The 13849-nt window shown below is 44.1% G+C and overlaps 1 protein-coding gene across 10 annotated transcripts in view; it reads left to right on the top strand.

Annotated features, from left to right (window-relative positions):
* Positions 1 to 13849, top strand: part of cacna1b (calcium voltage-gated channel subunit alpha1 B) — a 250165-nt gene that overhangs the window by 105793 nt on the left and 130523 nt on the right. For all 10 annotated transcript variants that reach the window (XM_062960070.1, XM_062960067.1, XM_062960066.1 and 7 more), the window contains exon 7: positions 3360 to 3463. In XM_062960070.1, the coding sequence (XP_062816140.1) occupies positions 3360 to 3463 (104 nt within the window). The remainder of the gene's footprint in view (positions 1 to 3359; positions 3464 to 13849) is intronic.

The raw sequence follows: 13849 nt of genomic DNA, 5'->3' as shown, positions 1-13849 counted from the left end.
AGACAAGAGAAAGAACTCATTTCTGTTTTAGGCAAGTGTGAATGTTGTCATTGGCCACCTTGATTAGCATTGAATAGCTTTGCAGCTCCAAAGCCTGGCTGACAGTATTTAAAAAAACAAAAACCAGGACAGTAAATAAAGAGCAACACTAAAAAAAAAAAAAGGAGAATTACAGGGAGGAAACAATCAGGGCTAGCTAATACCTCCCAACCAAGGATTCCTCCAGGCAGGAAGCAGCCAGGCTTTGAAGCTAATGCTAATCAAGCTGGCCAATGACAACATTCACACTTGCCTAAAACAGACAAAAATTCTTTCTCTTGTCTGTTTAGCTGGCCCTTGTTAGCTGGCTCTGATTGTTTAGCTAGCCCTTGTTAGCTGGCCCTGATTATTCCTTAAACCCCAAAGGCATGGAAGAAACTTGGCTCCTTTTCCCAGGGACGAAGTTGCCAAATTATTAAGAGCGGATGCCAGGAATATTTTTCTAACAAAAGCTTCACAGTGGACTTTGCGATCCAGAGGCTCTATTAAAAGCAAGGAGAACAGATGATTGTGCGAGCCAACGTAGGGAACAGAGATAATAAGGAGCGAAATGCCGTAATGAACGGCTTTGTACCCAGGCTTGCTTCCGAGCCAAAAAAGAAACAATCCTCATGAAGAACACTTATAAAAAGGGATGGCCCAAAGGCTGATAATAACCACCAGGCCAGGGAACAGCATGCTTTGACTTCGCAGCTGCACATATCCGGCTCCAAAGGCTACATCTCCTTTGTCGTCGTTGGAGATGTGCTTCGAATTCTAGGAACTCTGGATTGCTTTCTTTCTTAGCGCTGAGAGTGGCGTTGTATTTGTTGCGCTCAGACGTGAAACACACTTAATCTGGCCAATAAGAAAAAGGTTGATCTCCTGCTTTGCTTACTTGAGGATAGTGGAGGTCAATGTTTCACTCTAACCCAAGTAGGAACACCTTTTCACCTAGCACTACACATAGTCCAGCAGTTTATTTACAAAAAACATATACAAAAGGAAAATGGGCATTTTGCAAAAAGCAGTAGAAAAGGTGCTATGAAATAGCAATAGTCCAAAAATACAAAGGTCAATAGTCCAAGGTAGCAAGGTACATGAATTCCATGAAGTCAGGGACACAAGCATACATCCATAAGCATGAAAACAAGAACTTTTCCAAGGCAAACTACTACAGGAACAAAAAAAATGCTTGAGAGCTAAACATGAACTTGATATTAATGCAATGTTGTCTGCTCTGAAGAGACCAGGAAAATATCTCTCAATTTAAGCTCAACCTTGACCAGGATGCCATGAGATCGTTCCTTCGGCACCTGGGTTTCAAGGACTGCTTCTCACGAAGTCTTTTCGACCTTCTAATTAACTTTTCTTTTGCTCTATCTGAGCAAAGACCTAATTTCTCCCAATCTTCTGAAGGCTGAGAAGGCTGATTCTTAAGAGAAACAGAATCCCAAACATCCTCTAACTTCTGTAGCCTTTGGCTCTGATTTACAGCCTGCATTTCTGTCTGAGGTTCAGCCTGGTCACACATAGTAAAAAATCCATCATTCCCCTCATCCTCTGAGAAAGAATCCCAAGGCTGCCGAGCTTCAAGCAACCAAGCCCCAAGACATTTGGGATACTTCTGGCATAATTCTGATGTAAAGGTTGTCATGGTTTAAATCAAACACCCTGATTTATTTGATAAATCAGGTCCCTCACAGTCTTCTCACCCGTCAGAACACTTAGGCATCTGGCAAAAGCGGCACCGACAAAACAACACCTCAGTCGTAAATTAATTGCTGATCCCAGTGGTAGTATACTTTATTTTACAGACTATATACAACTCCAAACACCATCACTATCAGGACTCATGTACCTCGGCAAGGACAAAGCATGGCGCGTACTCTCAGTTCGCCGAGTCTACTATCAGTGCAAGGCAACTCCCAACATCCCACAGTTCATGACGAATGTTCCATCCACGCAGTTGAAACGGAAGTCTTGACCCATTGGCCCTGCAGGCAATCAACCAGGGCTGGCATGTAATTAACTCCTGTGCTGCTGGAAAGCATATAGACACAATCCAACAGCAACAATTTGATTTAACATTTCACACTCTAACAACAAAAACACTGACAAAGGTACATGGAAGAGTCTTCAGAAAGAGGAGCATCCTCTGTATAAGATGAAGCCCAACCGTCTGAGAAGATGTTGGAGGCCTTCCATCAGCCTTGAGATGCGTAAGACCATCAAGGCATTAAAAACACTTCCATTTTCCAGTCCTATCATATCAGACGTGTTCAGTGTTTGGGCTTGGAGGAGGGGCGGTTGGGGTGACTGAACAGCGTAAACAGTCATCCAAGCATTAAACCATTAAAGTATTTTAACCAAAGGCATACAAATTGATTTCCCTTCTTGGCTTCCAGCCGTTAATGAGCGATGTAGAGAGATAGAAAAGAGAGAGTTAGTGCAATTCACCCTCCATCAAGCTTTGATGATCAGATCAAGTGGGGTGAGCAGGAAAAGCTGCTCCTGGGCCAAGTTTCTTCTCTCTAAGTCGCATGGATGTTTGGTTTCTGTGCCGTACTGTCTTCCAGGTCACTCCTCTTAATATTAGATGAATTGCATTACAATAGAGTCTCACTTATCCAAGACTCGCTTATCCAAGCCTCTGGATAATCCAAGCCATTTTTGTAGTCAATGTTTTCAATATATCATGATATTTTGGTGCTAAATTCGTAAATACAGTAATTACAAGATAACATTGCTGCGTATTGAACTACTTTTTCTGTCAAATATGTTGTATAACATGATGTTTTGGTGCTTAATTTGTAAAATCATAACCTAATTTGATGTTTAATAGGTTTTTCTTTAATCCCTCATTATCCAAGATATTCGCTTATCCAAGGTTCTGCCGGCCCGTTTAGCTTGGATAAGTGAGACTCTACTGTATTTTACCACTCCTTTTTGGGCGAGGAAAGGCAGGCGTAAGTATCAACGCATTCATCGGGTTCTTGTAAGAATCTGAACCTGGAGTTTTCGAAAGTTACGTGTTTACTCTGCACCTCTCAAATTCCCACACTCAGCATGTAATCCAAAAATTTAACTTTTCCGAACGCTACCTGATCCATAAATATGACAGCTCTCTGCAATCAAGTCCATGTTTCAAGTTTCCTGTGTTTGTCGATGTTCCTGGAAGAATTTTGCCTTGGGAAACGTTCTGCTTTCATGTTTATATCTGTGATCTTAAAGTTTACATTGCAACCTTAACGTCCTTCTTATGTGGCAGAGATATTTGTTTGGAGCCTGATTAAAGCTGTTCTCATTCACTCAGTCTGTTTCTCTCCATTTTTTTCTAGACCAATGACGCTGCAGGGAATATGTGGAATTGGCTTTACTTCATCCCACTCATCATCATTGGCTCCTTCTTCATGCTCAACCTGGTTCTTGGCGTCTTGTCAGGGTAAGGATCCCGGTTTACTGTCCTAGGGTTGGGGTTTGGTCAATTAATCTGTTGCAATGGAAACTATGGAGGTTGTGTTTTGCTTGGGCATCTTCATGGAGGTCCAAAACAAATGCTTTGTATTCAGCGTGTGATCATCTGACTGCAAAAGTATATAAATCGTGGATGATTGTATGGTTAAATGGGTTCAAAAATACTATTGTTTCAAAATAGTCTAAACTCAAGTTGTGTTAGGATTCAAAGTCTGTAGGTAGCACTTTGAATTCTGCCCAGAAACAGATGGGCAGACTTTCCTTTGTGCTCAGCTCTGGCCATATTGCTTGCCTTGTCATTCCCCAAGCTACTTAGCAAAAGGAATATGGATGCAGCAGGGTAAAATCCATTGCCCAGACTACAGCAGAACAGCTGGGAAATGGCAAGGCAGCTGCACATCAGATGGGCCCCAGGAGGAAACTATATGTTAGGAAGGATTTGCTGTGCTTGGGGAAGGGCAGTGTGGAGACCTGAGAATAAATACGATCCCCCTGAGCGAGAATCTGCTTTGCGAAGACACCACGTTTTTCAAGCTTAGGCTGAAGCGAAGCACAGAGAACGTTAATTTAGCCTGATTCTCCCAAGGGGGGAAATTGTGAGTTCGAAGGGGACTTTGCAAATATACCTATAAAGCCCTAAACGGCTCAGATCCAGGCTATTTGTCAAATCACATCTCCCTGTATCCCACCCCGTCACAAGTGCCCTGCTCTCCGTCCCACCCCATCACAAGTAGCCCTGCTCTTGGTCCCACCCCATCACAAGTGCCCTGCTCTCAGTCCCACCCCATCACAAGTGCCCTGCTCTCGGTCCCACCCCATCACAAGTGCCCTGCTCTCAGTCCCACCCCATCACAAGTGCCCTGCTCTCAGTCCCACCTCATCACAAGTGCCCTGCTCTCGGTCCCACCCCAAAACAAGTGCCCTGCTCTCGGTCCCACCCCGTCACAAGTGCCCTGCTCTTGGTCCCACCCCATAACAAGTGCCCTGCTCTTGGTCCCACCCCATCACAAGTGCCCTGCTCTCGGTCCCACTCCCGTCACAAGTGCCCTGCTCTCGGTCCCACCCCCCGGTCACAAGTGCCCTGCTCTCGGTCCCACCCCGTCACAACTGCCCTGCTCTCGGTCCCACCTCCGTCACAAGTGCCCTGCTCTCAGTCTCACCCCGTCACAAGCGTCCTGGTCTCAGTCCCACCTCGTCACAAGTGCCCTGCTCTCTAACGAAAATTTTGCCCAGCCCTCTAGACTCAGGCTATCCTCTTGGCATTATTTTTTATTTATTTTATTATGGTATTGTTTAATGTATTGATGATATAATTTATGTTTTCCTTTAATACTGAGGATTGGGGGAGGAGGATTGGGTCAGTCGCCGTGTGTCTTTCCTTTCTCCCACCATAAGGATGGGGTAAGCAGCGCCGTCCTTATGCTGGTAGAACAGCCTGAGGATGACTCCTGCCCTGCCCTTTCCTACCCCCCTCCCTCCTGGCCAGGCCCGCAATATAGTCCCAAAACAAAAAGGTTTGCCCATGCCTGCTCAAAGGTGTTGACTATAAAAATCGAACTGTGTCTCCATTTAGTGTGGCACTCTGCACCCAGCAAGGTGTCTTGGCCAATTAAACTTGTTGCAATGATCTCCTGTCTTCAGCGTCTGATTGAGGGGGGAAAGCTCTGAAGGTTTTTGGGCACGATCACCAGCATAGAAGAAACTCAGGTTGAGAACCACTGCCATAGAAGATCCATTGGCCCACTGATATGGAAGCCAACTGTACTTGGTACCCACGAAAGCCTACAGCCCCAAAGCTCCATGCTTGTGATTCTTTCTTCCCTCCTTGAACTCCCAGCATTCTCTTTGCCATCGTTCTCTTCCTGCCCTTAGGAGACTGGATCATTAACATATTTATGCACATTCAAACATTCAAACTACACCTCCCTTTCTGGGCACTGTTCTCCATGCGGCAACAATAGGTTCCAATTTTAGCTTCCTGCGAAAAGCCATCCATCTCTCTTGGCCTACTTTAGTGTCCCCACCTGGAGAACGGCATTTCAGCTCAACATCTGCCTGGTTTGCCAGTTCTGAATGCAGTGTGTGTGTGTGTGGATGTGTCGGAGAGAGGGAAAGGTGGCGAGAGGGGAGAGAGAGCAAGCCCGGCTGTGTCCAATTTGTGCAACTGGCAGGAGCAACTTGCCGGTTTCTTGGTGCGGAGCCAAACCTCAGATCGAGTAACACTTTGGCAGAGAAGGAGAGATCAAGCACAGAGGCAGAGAAGGCAACAAAAAGAGTTGCCCTATATTCTCATCATTCCAGAAGACTGCTTTTGTTCAGAGTTGCAGCCCGCCAGAGATTTCTGCAGTTGATCCACAGAACATGTTTTCTGTATTTGTATATCTTTAGTCCTCTTAGGGTTTGGGAAAATGGGCATTTCCCTTGGTGAATTTTTCTTGAGGTTAAATTTCTGCAAACTAGGGTCTAAATGTAGCTGTATTTATTGCATCATATGTAGTGTTACATTACTTACAGTAGTCCAGTTCAGTTTCCAATAAGCCTTTATTGGCATATATGTATATCAAGACAGTGTAAAATGCAGAACCTATTATACAATAGAAAAACAATAGAAAAATTTTACTACTTACGGTACATTATTATTATTATTTTATTGTATAACACAGCAAACAAGATAGACATGCTGGATTTCGTATCACAAAATCACAAGTCGAACACTTCCCAAGTGTCTAGGACTGTGTGATGTATTTTCGGATGATGCGTGCAGATCCCAGTTGGGTGGCCTTTTGCAGTTGGCAGATTGTGATTTTGTCTATGTCTATTGTTTCCAAATGCCGGCTGAGATCTTTTGGCACGGCACCCAGTGTGCCCATCACCACTGGGACCACCTGCACTGGTTTCTGCCAGAGTCTTTGAAGTTCAATCTTGAGGTCCTGATAGCGGCTGAGTTTTTCTTGTTGTTTTTCGTCAATGCATTTGTTACCTGGTATGGCAACATCAATGATCCAAACCTTTTTCTTTTCCACAACTGTGATGTCTGGTGTGTTGTGTTCCAGAACTTTGTCAGTTTGGATTCGGAAGTCCCACAGTATCTTTGCTTGCTCATTTTCCAATACTTTGCAGGTTTTTGATCCCACCAGTTCTTTACTGCTGGGAGGTGGTACTTGAGGCATAAGTTCCAATGGATCATTTGGGCCACATGGTTGTGCCTCTGTTTGTAGTCTGTCTGTGCAATTTTCTTACAGCAGCTAAGGATATAATCAATGGTTTCATCGGTTTCCTTGCACAGTCTGCATTTTGGGTCATCAGCTGATTTTTCGATCTTGGCCTTAATGGCCTTTGTCCTGATGTCTTGCTCCTGGGCTGCAAGGATCAGGCCTTCCGTCTCCTTCTTCAGGGTCCCATTCGTGAGCCAGAGCCAGGTCTTCTCCTTATCAGCTTTTCCTTCAATTTTGTCAAGGAACTTTCCATGCAATGTTTTGTTGTGCCAGCTGTCAGCTCTAGTTTGTAGTGCGGTTTTCTTGTACTGGTTTTTTGTCTGCTGTGCTTTGAGGAGTTTCTGATTTTTGACTTCAATCAAAGCAGGTTCTTCCCTTTGCTTTACATCTTCTGCCAGGGCATGTTCTTCTTCTTTGACTGCTTGTTTGACTTGTAAGAGTCCTTATTATTATTATTATGCCAGGAGGAGGGTGTTGGGGTATAATTAAGCTCTGTATGTGTTAAAGAAAAACTACACAGCTGATCATAACATGCAGGAGCTAATCTAGGTCAGCAGGTAAGCAATTATGTTTGGACCACACTGGTGGGGTGTGACTGTGTGTGTGTATTAGCAGGAGCTTTTGGTTTTGCTTTTGCCTTTTGGATCTCTCTCTTGGAAGAAGAGGCTGGAGAAGCCATGCTCTTTGTATTTTACAATGCTTTTTGCGTCTTCAAATGCTTACAAGGACTATGTAAGTTTGTTTTGCTATAAAATCAATGTTTTGATGTGACATTGCAAGTTTATGTTTGGACTCTGCCTTCCTCAAGCCGTCCTCCAAGCATAAGGATGGGGTCGCTCGCATTATATTTATGCTGGGAGGAGGACAGGACACGAGGTTGCTGAGAGTGCTGCGGAGGTCTTTCTTTTAAACATCAGACCAGACGAAATTGTATCTGCTGCGTTTAGGGTTTGCCTTTGTCGCACCTCAGGTTAGCTTCACCTTGCTATACACACCAGACTGCACACCAGTTGAAATCTTTTGTAGTTTATTAAAAAATAGAAGATAAAAAGTTCTTTAAAAACAAAAGTATAGTTCCAAAAGATCGTTACAAAACAAAGCCTTAGAGAATAATCCAAGAAATCACAAGGAATAAACCAAGTCCCATTAGAGCATGATAAAGTCCCAAAAACATGAACACAAAGGCTGTAAGGTAATCCAGGAAACGAGAGCTTGCTTCTTGGTTGAACAAATGTTGCTTTGACAAAGGTTTGTCTCCAACAACTGCTTTAATACCTTTTGCAAAGCGTGAAAGCATTTCTTTGGCTTCTGACCTCCTTCTTGTTTGCTATTCTCACACTCCTTCGAACCCGGAATTCCAAACGGTCAGCTCGATCTAAAGATTCTGTTTCATCAAGGTCAGCCTGCTCGTTAGCGTCTCTCTGCTTGCTATCAGACTGAGAACTGTCCTCCTTTTCTGAATCAATTTGCACCTGGCTAGTTTTAGTATCGTCAACATCATTTCCTGCTGTGGGAAAACTCTCTGTTCCTCATCTTCTACAACGGGGACATTCTGAACCTGATTTTGAACCTGAATCCCATAATCCCCACCAGAATCATTTTGAGGTTCCAGCTGAGTCACAACAGCCTTTGAGTCTCTCCAATGGCTCAAGTACACGGCATCGGCAGCTGATAACTCTTCTCCATTCCTTCTTGGGCTTCTTGTCCTAAGCCTACCATCCAAGGCACGATAGAGGCTTCATGTCTGCGATGAAAGAGGCATCCAAGTGCCCCAGGGTCTTTCTCAGAGCCACAGTCTTCATTGCGCCTGTCAAAACTGTCACTCCTAGTATTTACCCTGGAGAAACGATGCCTGAATAGCTCCTTATCCTTTCTGAGCGACCTCGAGGTGTTCCTGGAATGACCATCAGTTGAAACCTGCCATCCATTTGACCTCATCTTGAAACAACTTCTCACTTCCTGCCATCACAGGCGTTGGGTCCAAGTGCAAGTGTCTCATGTGCCGTTCATTAAACCGCCCGCATCTTATTCAGGAAGCCTCTCTGCCATAGGAGCAAAGGCTAGAATTGTCAGCAAGAGCATTTGTTTTCCCCTTTGCCTCGTTCATTCATCCGTTCTCTCTGTCTCTCTCTCTCTCTCCCTTCTGGTTCATTGCTCCAGACAGCAGGGCCATCACTCAGCTTTGATATCCAGTCTAGAAGAGGAAAGGGGACTGACAACTGCCAGGGAACAATGGCCTGCATCTGTAATTTGCCAGGCTGAGCGGATGCCCTCCTGGATACTGTGCCGTGTTCTGTCGCTGCAGATTGAATGACGGGGAACAACGTGGCAGTGGGGAGAAGGAAGGAAAAGGTTACCAGAGGGGACCTGTTGTCCTCTGATCAACTCGCCAAAAAAACCATGGGGAAAGATGGGAAGCGAGGCACAACAAGACATGCTGGAATGAGTAAATCCGCTCCGGGTTTTGATCTTAACTTTAAAGGGTGCTGAACCTCATTGCCAAACCATGTTCAGCACCTTGGATATTTTTTAATAGTTTGGATTAAAACCCAAAATATGAGGGTTGAATGAAAAGTAATGCCTCCACCTTCGTAACTCCTCAACAGATGGCAGCACTGGTCTGCGGCAGGTACTGGCTTATTCAGTAGACTTTCCTCTTCAGTTCCATTGGGCGGGAAGCCTTAGCATTGAACAGTTGTGTTGTTAAAATGCAAAGCATGGAACCCTGCACAGACAGTTCCATTTGGCGGGAAGCCTTAGCATTGAATGGTTGTGTTGTTAAAGTGCAAAGTATGGAACCCTGCGCAGACGGTTCCATTTGGCGGGAAGCCTTAGCATTGAACGGTTGTGTTGTTAAAGTGCAAAGTATGGAACCCTGCACAGACAGTTCCATTTGATGGGAAGCCTTAGCATTGAACGGTTGTGTTGTTAAAATGCAAAGCATGGAACCCTGCATAGACAGTTCCATTTGGCAGGAAGCCTTAGCATTGAACGGTTGTGTTGTTAAAATGCAAAGTATGGAACCCTGCATAGACAGTTCCATTTGGTGGGAAGCCTTAGCATTGAACGGTTGTGTTGTTAAAATGCAAAGTATGGAACCCTGCATAGACAGTTCCATTTGGCGGGAAGCCTTAGCATTGAATGGTTGTGTTGTTAAAGTGCAAAGTATGGAACCCTGCATAGACAGTTCCATTTGGCAGGAAGCCTTAGCATTGAACGGTTGTGTTGTTAAAATGCAAAGTATGGAACCCTGCATAGACAGTTCCATTTGGTGGGAAGCCTTAGCATTGAACGGTTGTGTTGTTAAAATGCAAAGTATGGAACCCTGCATAGACAGTTCCATTTGGTGGGAAGCCTTAGCATTGAACGGTTGTGTTGTTAAAATGCAAAGCATGGAACCCTGCACAGACAGTTCCATTTGATGGGAAGCCTTAGCATTGAACGGTTGTGTTGTTAAAATGCAAAGTATGGAACCCTGCACAGACAGTTCCATTTGGCGGGAAGCCTTAGCATTGAACGGTTGTGTTGTTAAAATGCAAAGTATGGAACCCTGCACAGATGGTTCCATTTGGCGGGAAGCCTTAGCATTGAACAGCTGTGTTGTTAAAGTGTGAAGTATGGAACCCTGAGCAGATGGCTGGTCAATGCGACTTAAGCAACGTGCAGTCATTGAATTCTTCACAGCAGAAGATGTCACCCAAAGGAGATTCATCAGAGAATGCAAGCTGTTTATGGGGATTGTGTTGATATGAGTCCTGTGCATCGTTGGGCGAGTAAATTTAAAGATGTTGAGGTGGGAACATCTGATTTGCGTGACAAAGAGTTGTACGTTCTGTCACAGCAATCCTTGAGTTTCAGAAGAAAAAGTTTGATAGATTGATTCAGGACGATTGTCATATTACTCAGAGAGAAATTTCAATCATAATCGGCATTTCACAAGAATGTGTGGGTCACTTTACTGCTTTGTTTGGCTATCGGAAGAGCTGTGTACGATGGGTCCTGTGAGACGCTGGTTGCGGAAACAGAGTGTCGACTTCTTCCGTGACGGCTTCAGAAAACTTGTTCATCATTGGCAGAAATGTATCCAATTGTATGGTGATGATGTGGAAAAGTGAATAGTGGTAGTTCAAGAGCACGTTCTAAGGATTATTTCTGTGTTTTTTAAAATATTCCCATTCAAACCCAAGTAACGAAGGTGGAGGCATTATTGTTCATTCAATCCTCGTAGATTGATTGGACCACTGATGTAGGAGTCAGCAGCCTTCTCTATTTATTTACAGTATTTATATTCTGTATATCTAATGGTATTGAACATTTGCCATGTATATGTGCATTGTAATCCACCCTGAGTCCCCTTTGGGGTGAGGAGGGTGGAATATAAATACTGTATGTATGTGTATATATATATATATATATATATATATATATATATATATATATATACACACACACACACACACACACACACACACACACACACACACACGTATACATACATACACACATACTGTAGGGCTCAGTGCAGGCTTTGTGAAATCGAGGAAAGCCAGCGAAAGTGTGATTTGCTTTCACTGCTGCTTAATGATGGTCTGATCTCCGACTGCTGACAGCTTCGTTTCTGGTTCCCCTGGGCAAACTTCATTCCTGGTGGATTTATGCTGGAGTGAATCAGACTAATTAAACCCCCCTTCTTTAGGGCTCGGATTTGCAACCAGTTATTCCTCCCAGGCCTTCCAGGTCAATTACTTTTAATCTGAAACTGCAGAGGATGGTGGCTCAGGTGTCGGTGGGGCAATGAATGCGTTCTGGAGTTTTAAAGGCACTGTCCAAGGTTCTGGGCATTAACCGCCAAAGAGCTACTCCTCTCGAATTGATTCTTTAAATTTCAGTCTAAATCGGGGAGTGGATTCATTGCCGCACTGACCCTGGAGCCTCTCCGATCACCGGAACAACCGGAAATAATTGCATAGTCGTAAATGTTGGAAGTGCAGGAGCTTATCATGATAGCTGGTAAATTCATAGAATCATAGAATCATAGAATAGTAGAGTTGGAAGAGACCACATGGGCCATCCAGTCCAACCCCCTGCTAAGAAGCAGGAAATCACATTCAAAGCACCCCCGACAGATGGCCATCCAGCCTCTGCTTAAAAGCCTCCAAGGAAGGAGCCTCCACCACGGCCCCGGGGAGAGAGTTCCACTGTCGAACAGCCCTTCTCACAGTGAGGAAGTTCTTCCTGATGTTCAGGTGGAATCTCCTTTCCTGTAGTTTGAAGCCATTGTTCCGTGTCCTAGTCTGCAGGGCAGCAGAAAATAAGCTTGCTCCCTCCTCCCTATGACTTCCCCTCACATATTTGTACATGGTGATCATGTCTCCTCTCAGCCTTCTCTTCTGCAGGCTAAACATGCCCAGCTCTTTAAGCCGCTCCTCATAGGGCTTGTTCTCCAGACCCTTAATCATTTTAGTCGCCCTCCTCTGGACGCTTTCCAGCTTGTCAACATCTCCCTTCAACTGTGGTGCCCAAAATTGGACACAGTATTCCATATTATATTCACACTTTGTATTTCTAGTATTTACACTCAAAGGCGTTAACACCATGATTAAAAACTCCACTCAAAATAAACAACTCACCAATAAAATCTCACCATTAAGTTTATGGGCCATGCCTGAAGACTTATATAGAGTTCCTTTCCAGTTAGTTCTGCATGAGTTTTGCTCCTGGCTTCATGTGTTCGGTGTATAAAACACACTGAGCTTTAGGCTCTTGGCCAACTCAAAGCTTACTTTTTGGTTTCGGTTCCACTGTTAGCCCCAGCTCCTGCCAACCTAGCAGTTCACAAACATGCAAATGTGAGTAGATCAATAGGTACTGCTTTGGCGGGAAAAGGCAAAAAGGTCGTTCCAAGCAATCATGCCGGCCACACGACTAGGAGGTAACAACGCAGGCTCCTCGGCTTGAAAATGGAGAAGAGCATCTCCCCAGAGACAGAGATGCCCACTGCCTCCAAAGCCTAAATGAAAGGAGAAGCCTTTGCCTTTGTTTGTGTGTCTCATTGTAACAAGGCATTGAATGTTTGCCTGTGTTTGTTTATATACTGTAATCCGATCTGAGACCCTTTGGGGACAAGGGCGGAATATAAATAGTATTATCAACACAACGACGTTGTATGGCACAGCAAACAAGATAGATATGCTGGTATTAATAATAATAGTATTATTATTATTATTATTATTATTATTATTATTATTATTATTATTATTATTATTATATTGAATCTGGATTTTGCAAGTCCCAATCTAACCCGAAGAGCACCTCCCCAGAGCTAGAGATGAGCATTGCCTACAAAGCCGGAGATGAAAGGAGAAGCCTTTGCCTTTGTCCGTGTATGTGTGTCTCATTGTATGTGATTGTAAATAAGACATTGAATCTTTGCCTTTGTCTGCTTTATATATACTGTAATCCACTTTGAGTCCCTTTGATGAGAAAGGTGGAATATAAATAAATTATTATTATTATTTTATCATGACACAGCAAATAAGATAGATATGCTGGATTTCGTATCACAAAATCCCAAGTCGAACACTTCCCAAGAGTCTAGGACTGTGTGATGTATTTTCGGATGATGCGCGCAGATCCCAATAGGGTGGCCTTTTGCAGTTGGCAGATCGTGATTTTGTCAATGTCTATTGTTTCCAAATGCCGGCTGGGATCTTTTAGCACGGCACCCAGTGTGCCCATCACCACCGGGACCACCTGCATTGGTTTCTGCCAGAGTCTTTGAAGTTCAATCTTGAGGTCCTGAGAGCGGCTGAGTTTTTCCTGTTGTTTTTCGTCAATGAGACTGTCACCTGGGATGGCGACATCAATGATCCAAACCTTTTTCTTCTCCACAACTGTGATGTCTGGTGTGTTGTGTTCCAGAACTTTGTCAGTCTGGATTCGGAAGTCCCACAGTATCTTTGCGTGCTCATTTTCCAATACTTTTGCAGGTTTGTGATCCCACCAGTTCTTTGCTGCTGGCAGGTGGTACTTGAGGCATAAGTTCCAATGAATCATTTGGGCCACATGGTTGTGCCTCTGTTTGTAGTCTGTCTGTGCGATTTTCTTACAGCAGCTGAGGATATGATCAATGGTTTTGT

This window comes from Anolis carolinensis, unplaced genomic scaffold, assembly GCF_035594765.1.
Source record: "Anolis carolinensis isolate JA03-04 unplaced genomic scaffold, rAnoCar3.1.pri scaffold_7, whole genome shotgun sequence".
Lineage (NCBI taxonomy): Eukaryota > Metazoa > Chordata > Lepidosauria > Squamata > Dactyloidae > Anolis > Anolis carolinensis.
The sequence above is the reverse complement of the archived record's forward strand: the minus strand, read 5'-3'. Positions and strand labels throughout refer to the sequence as shown.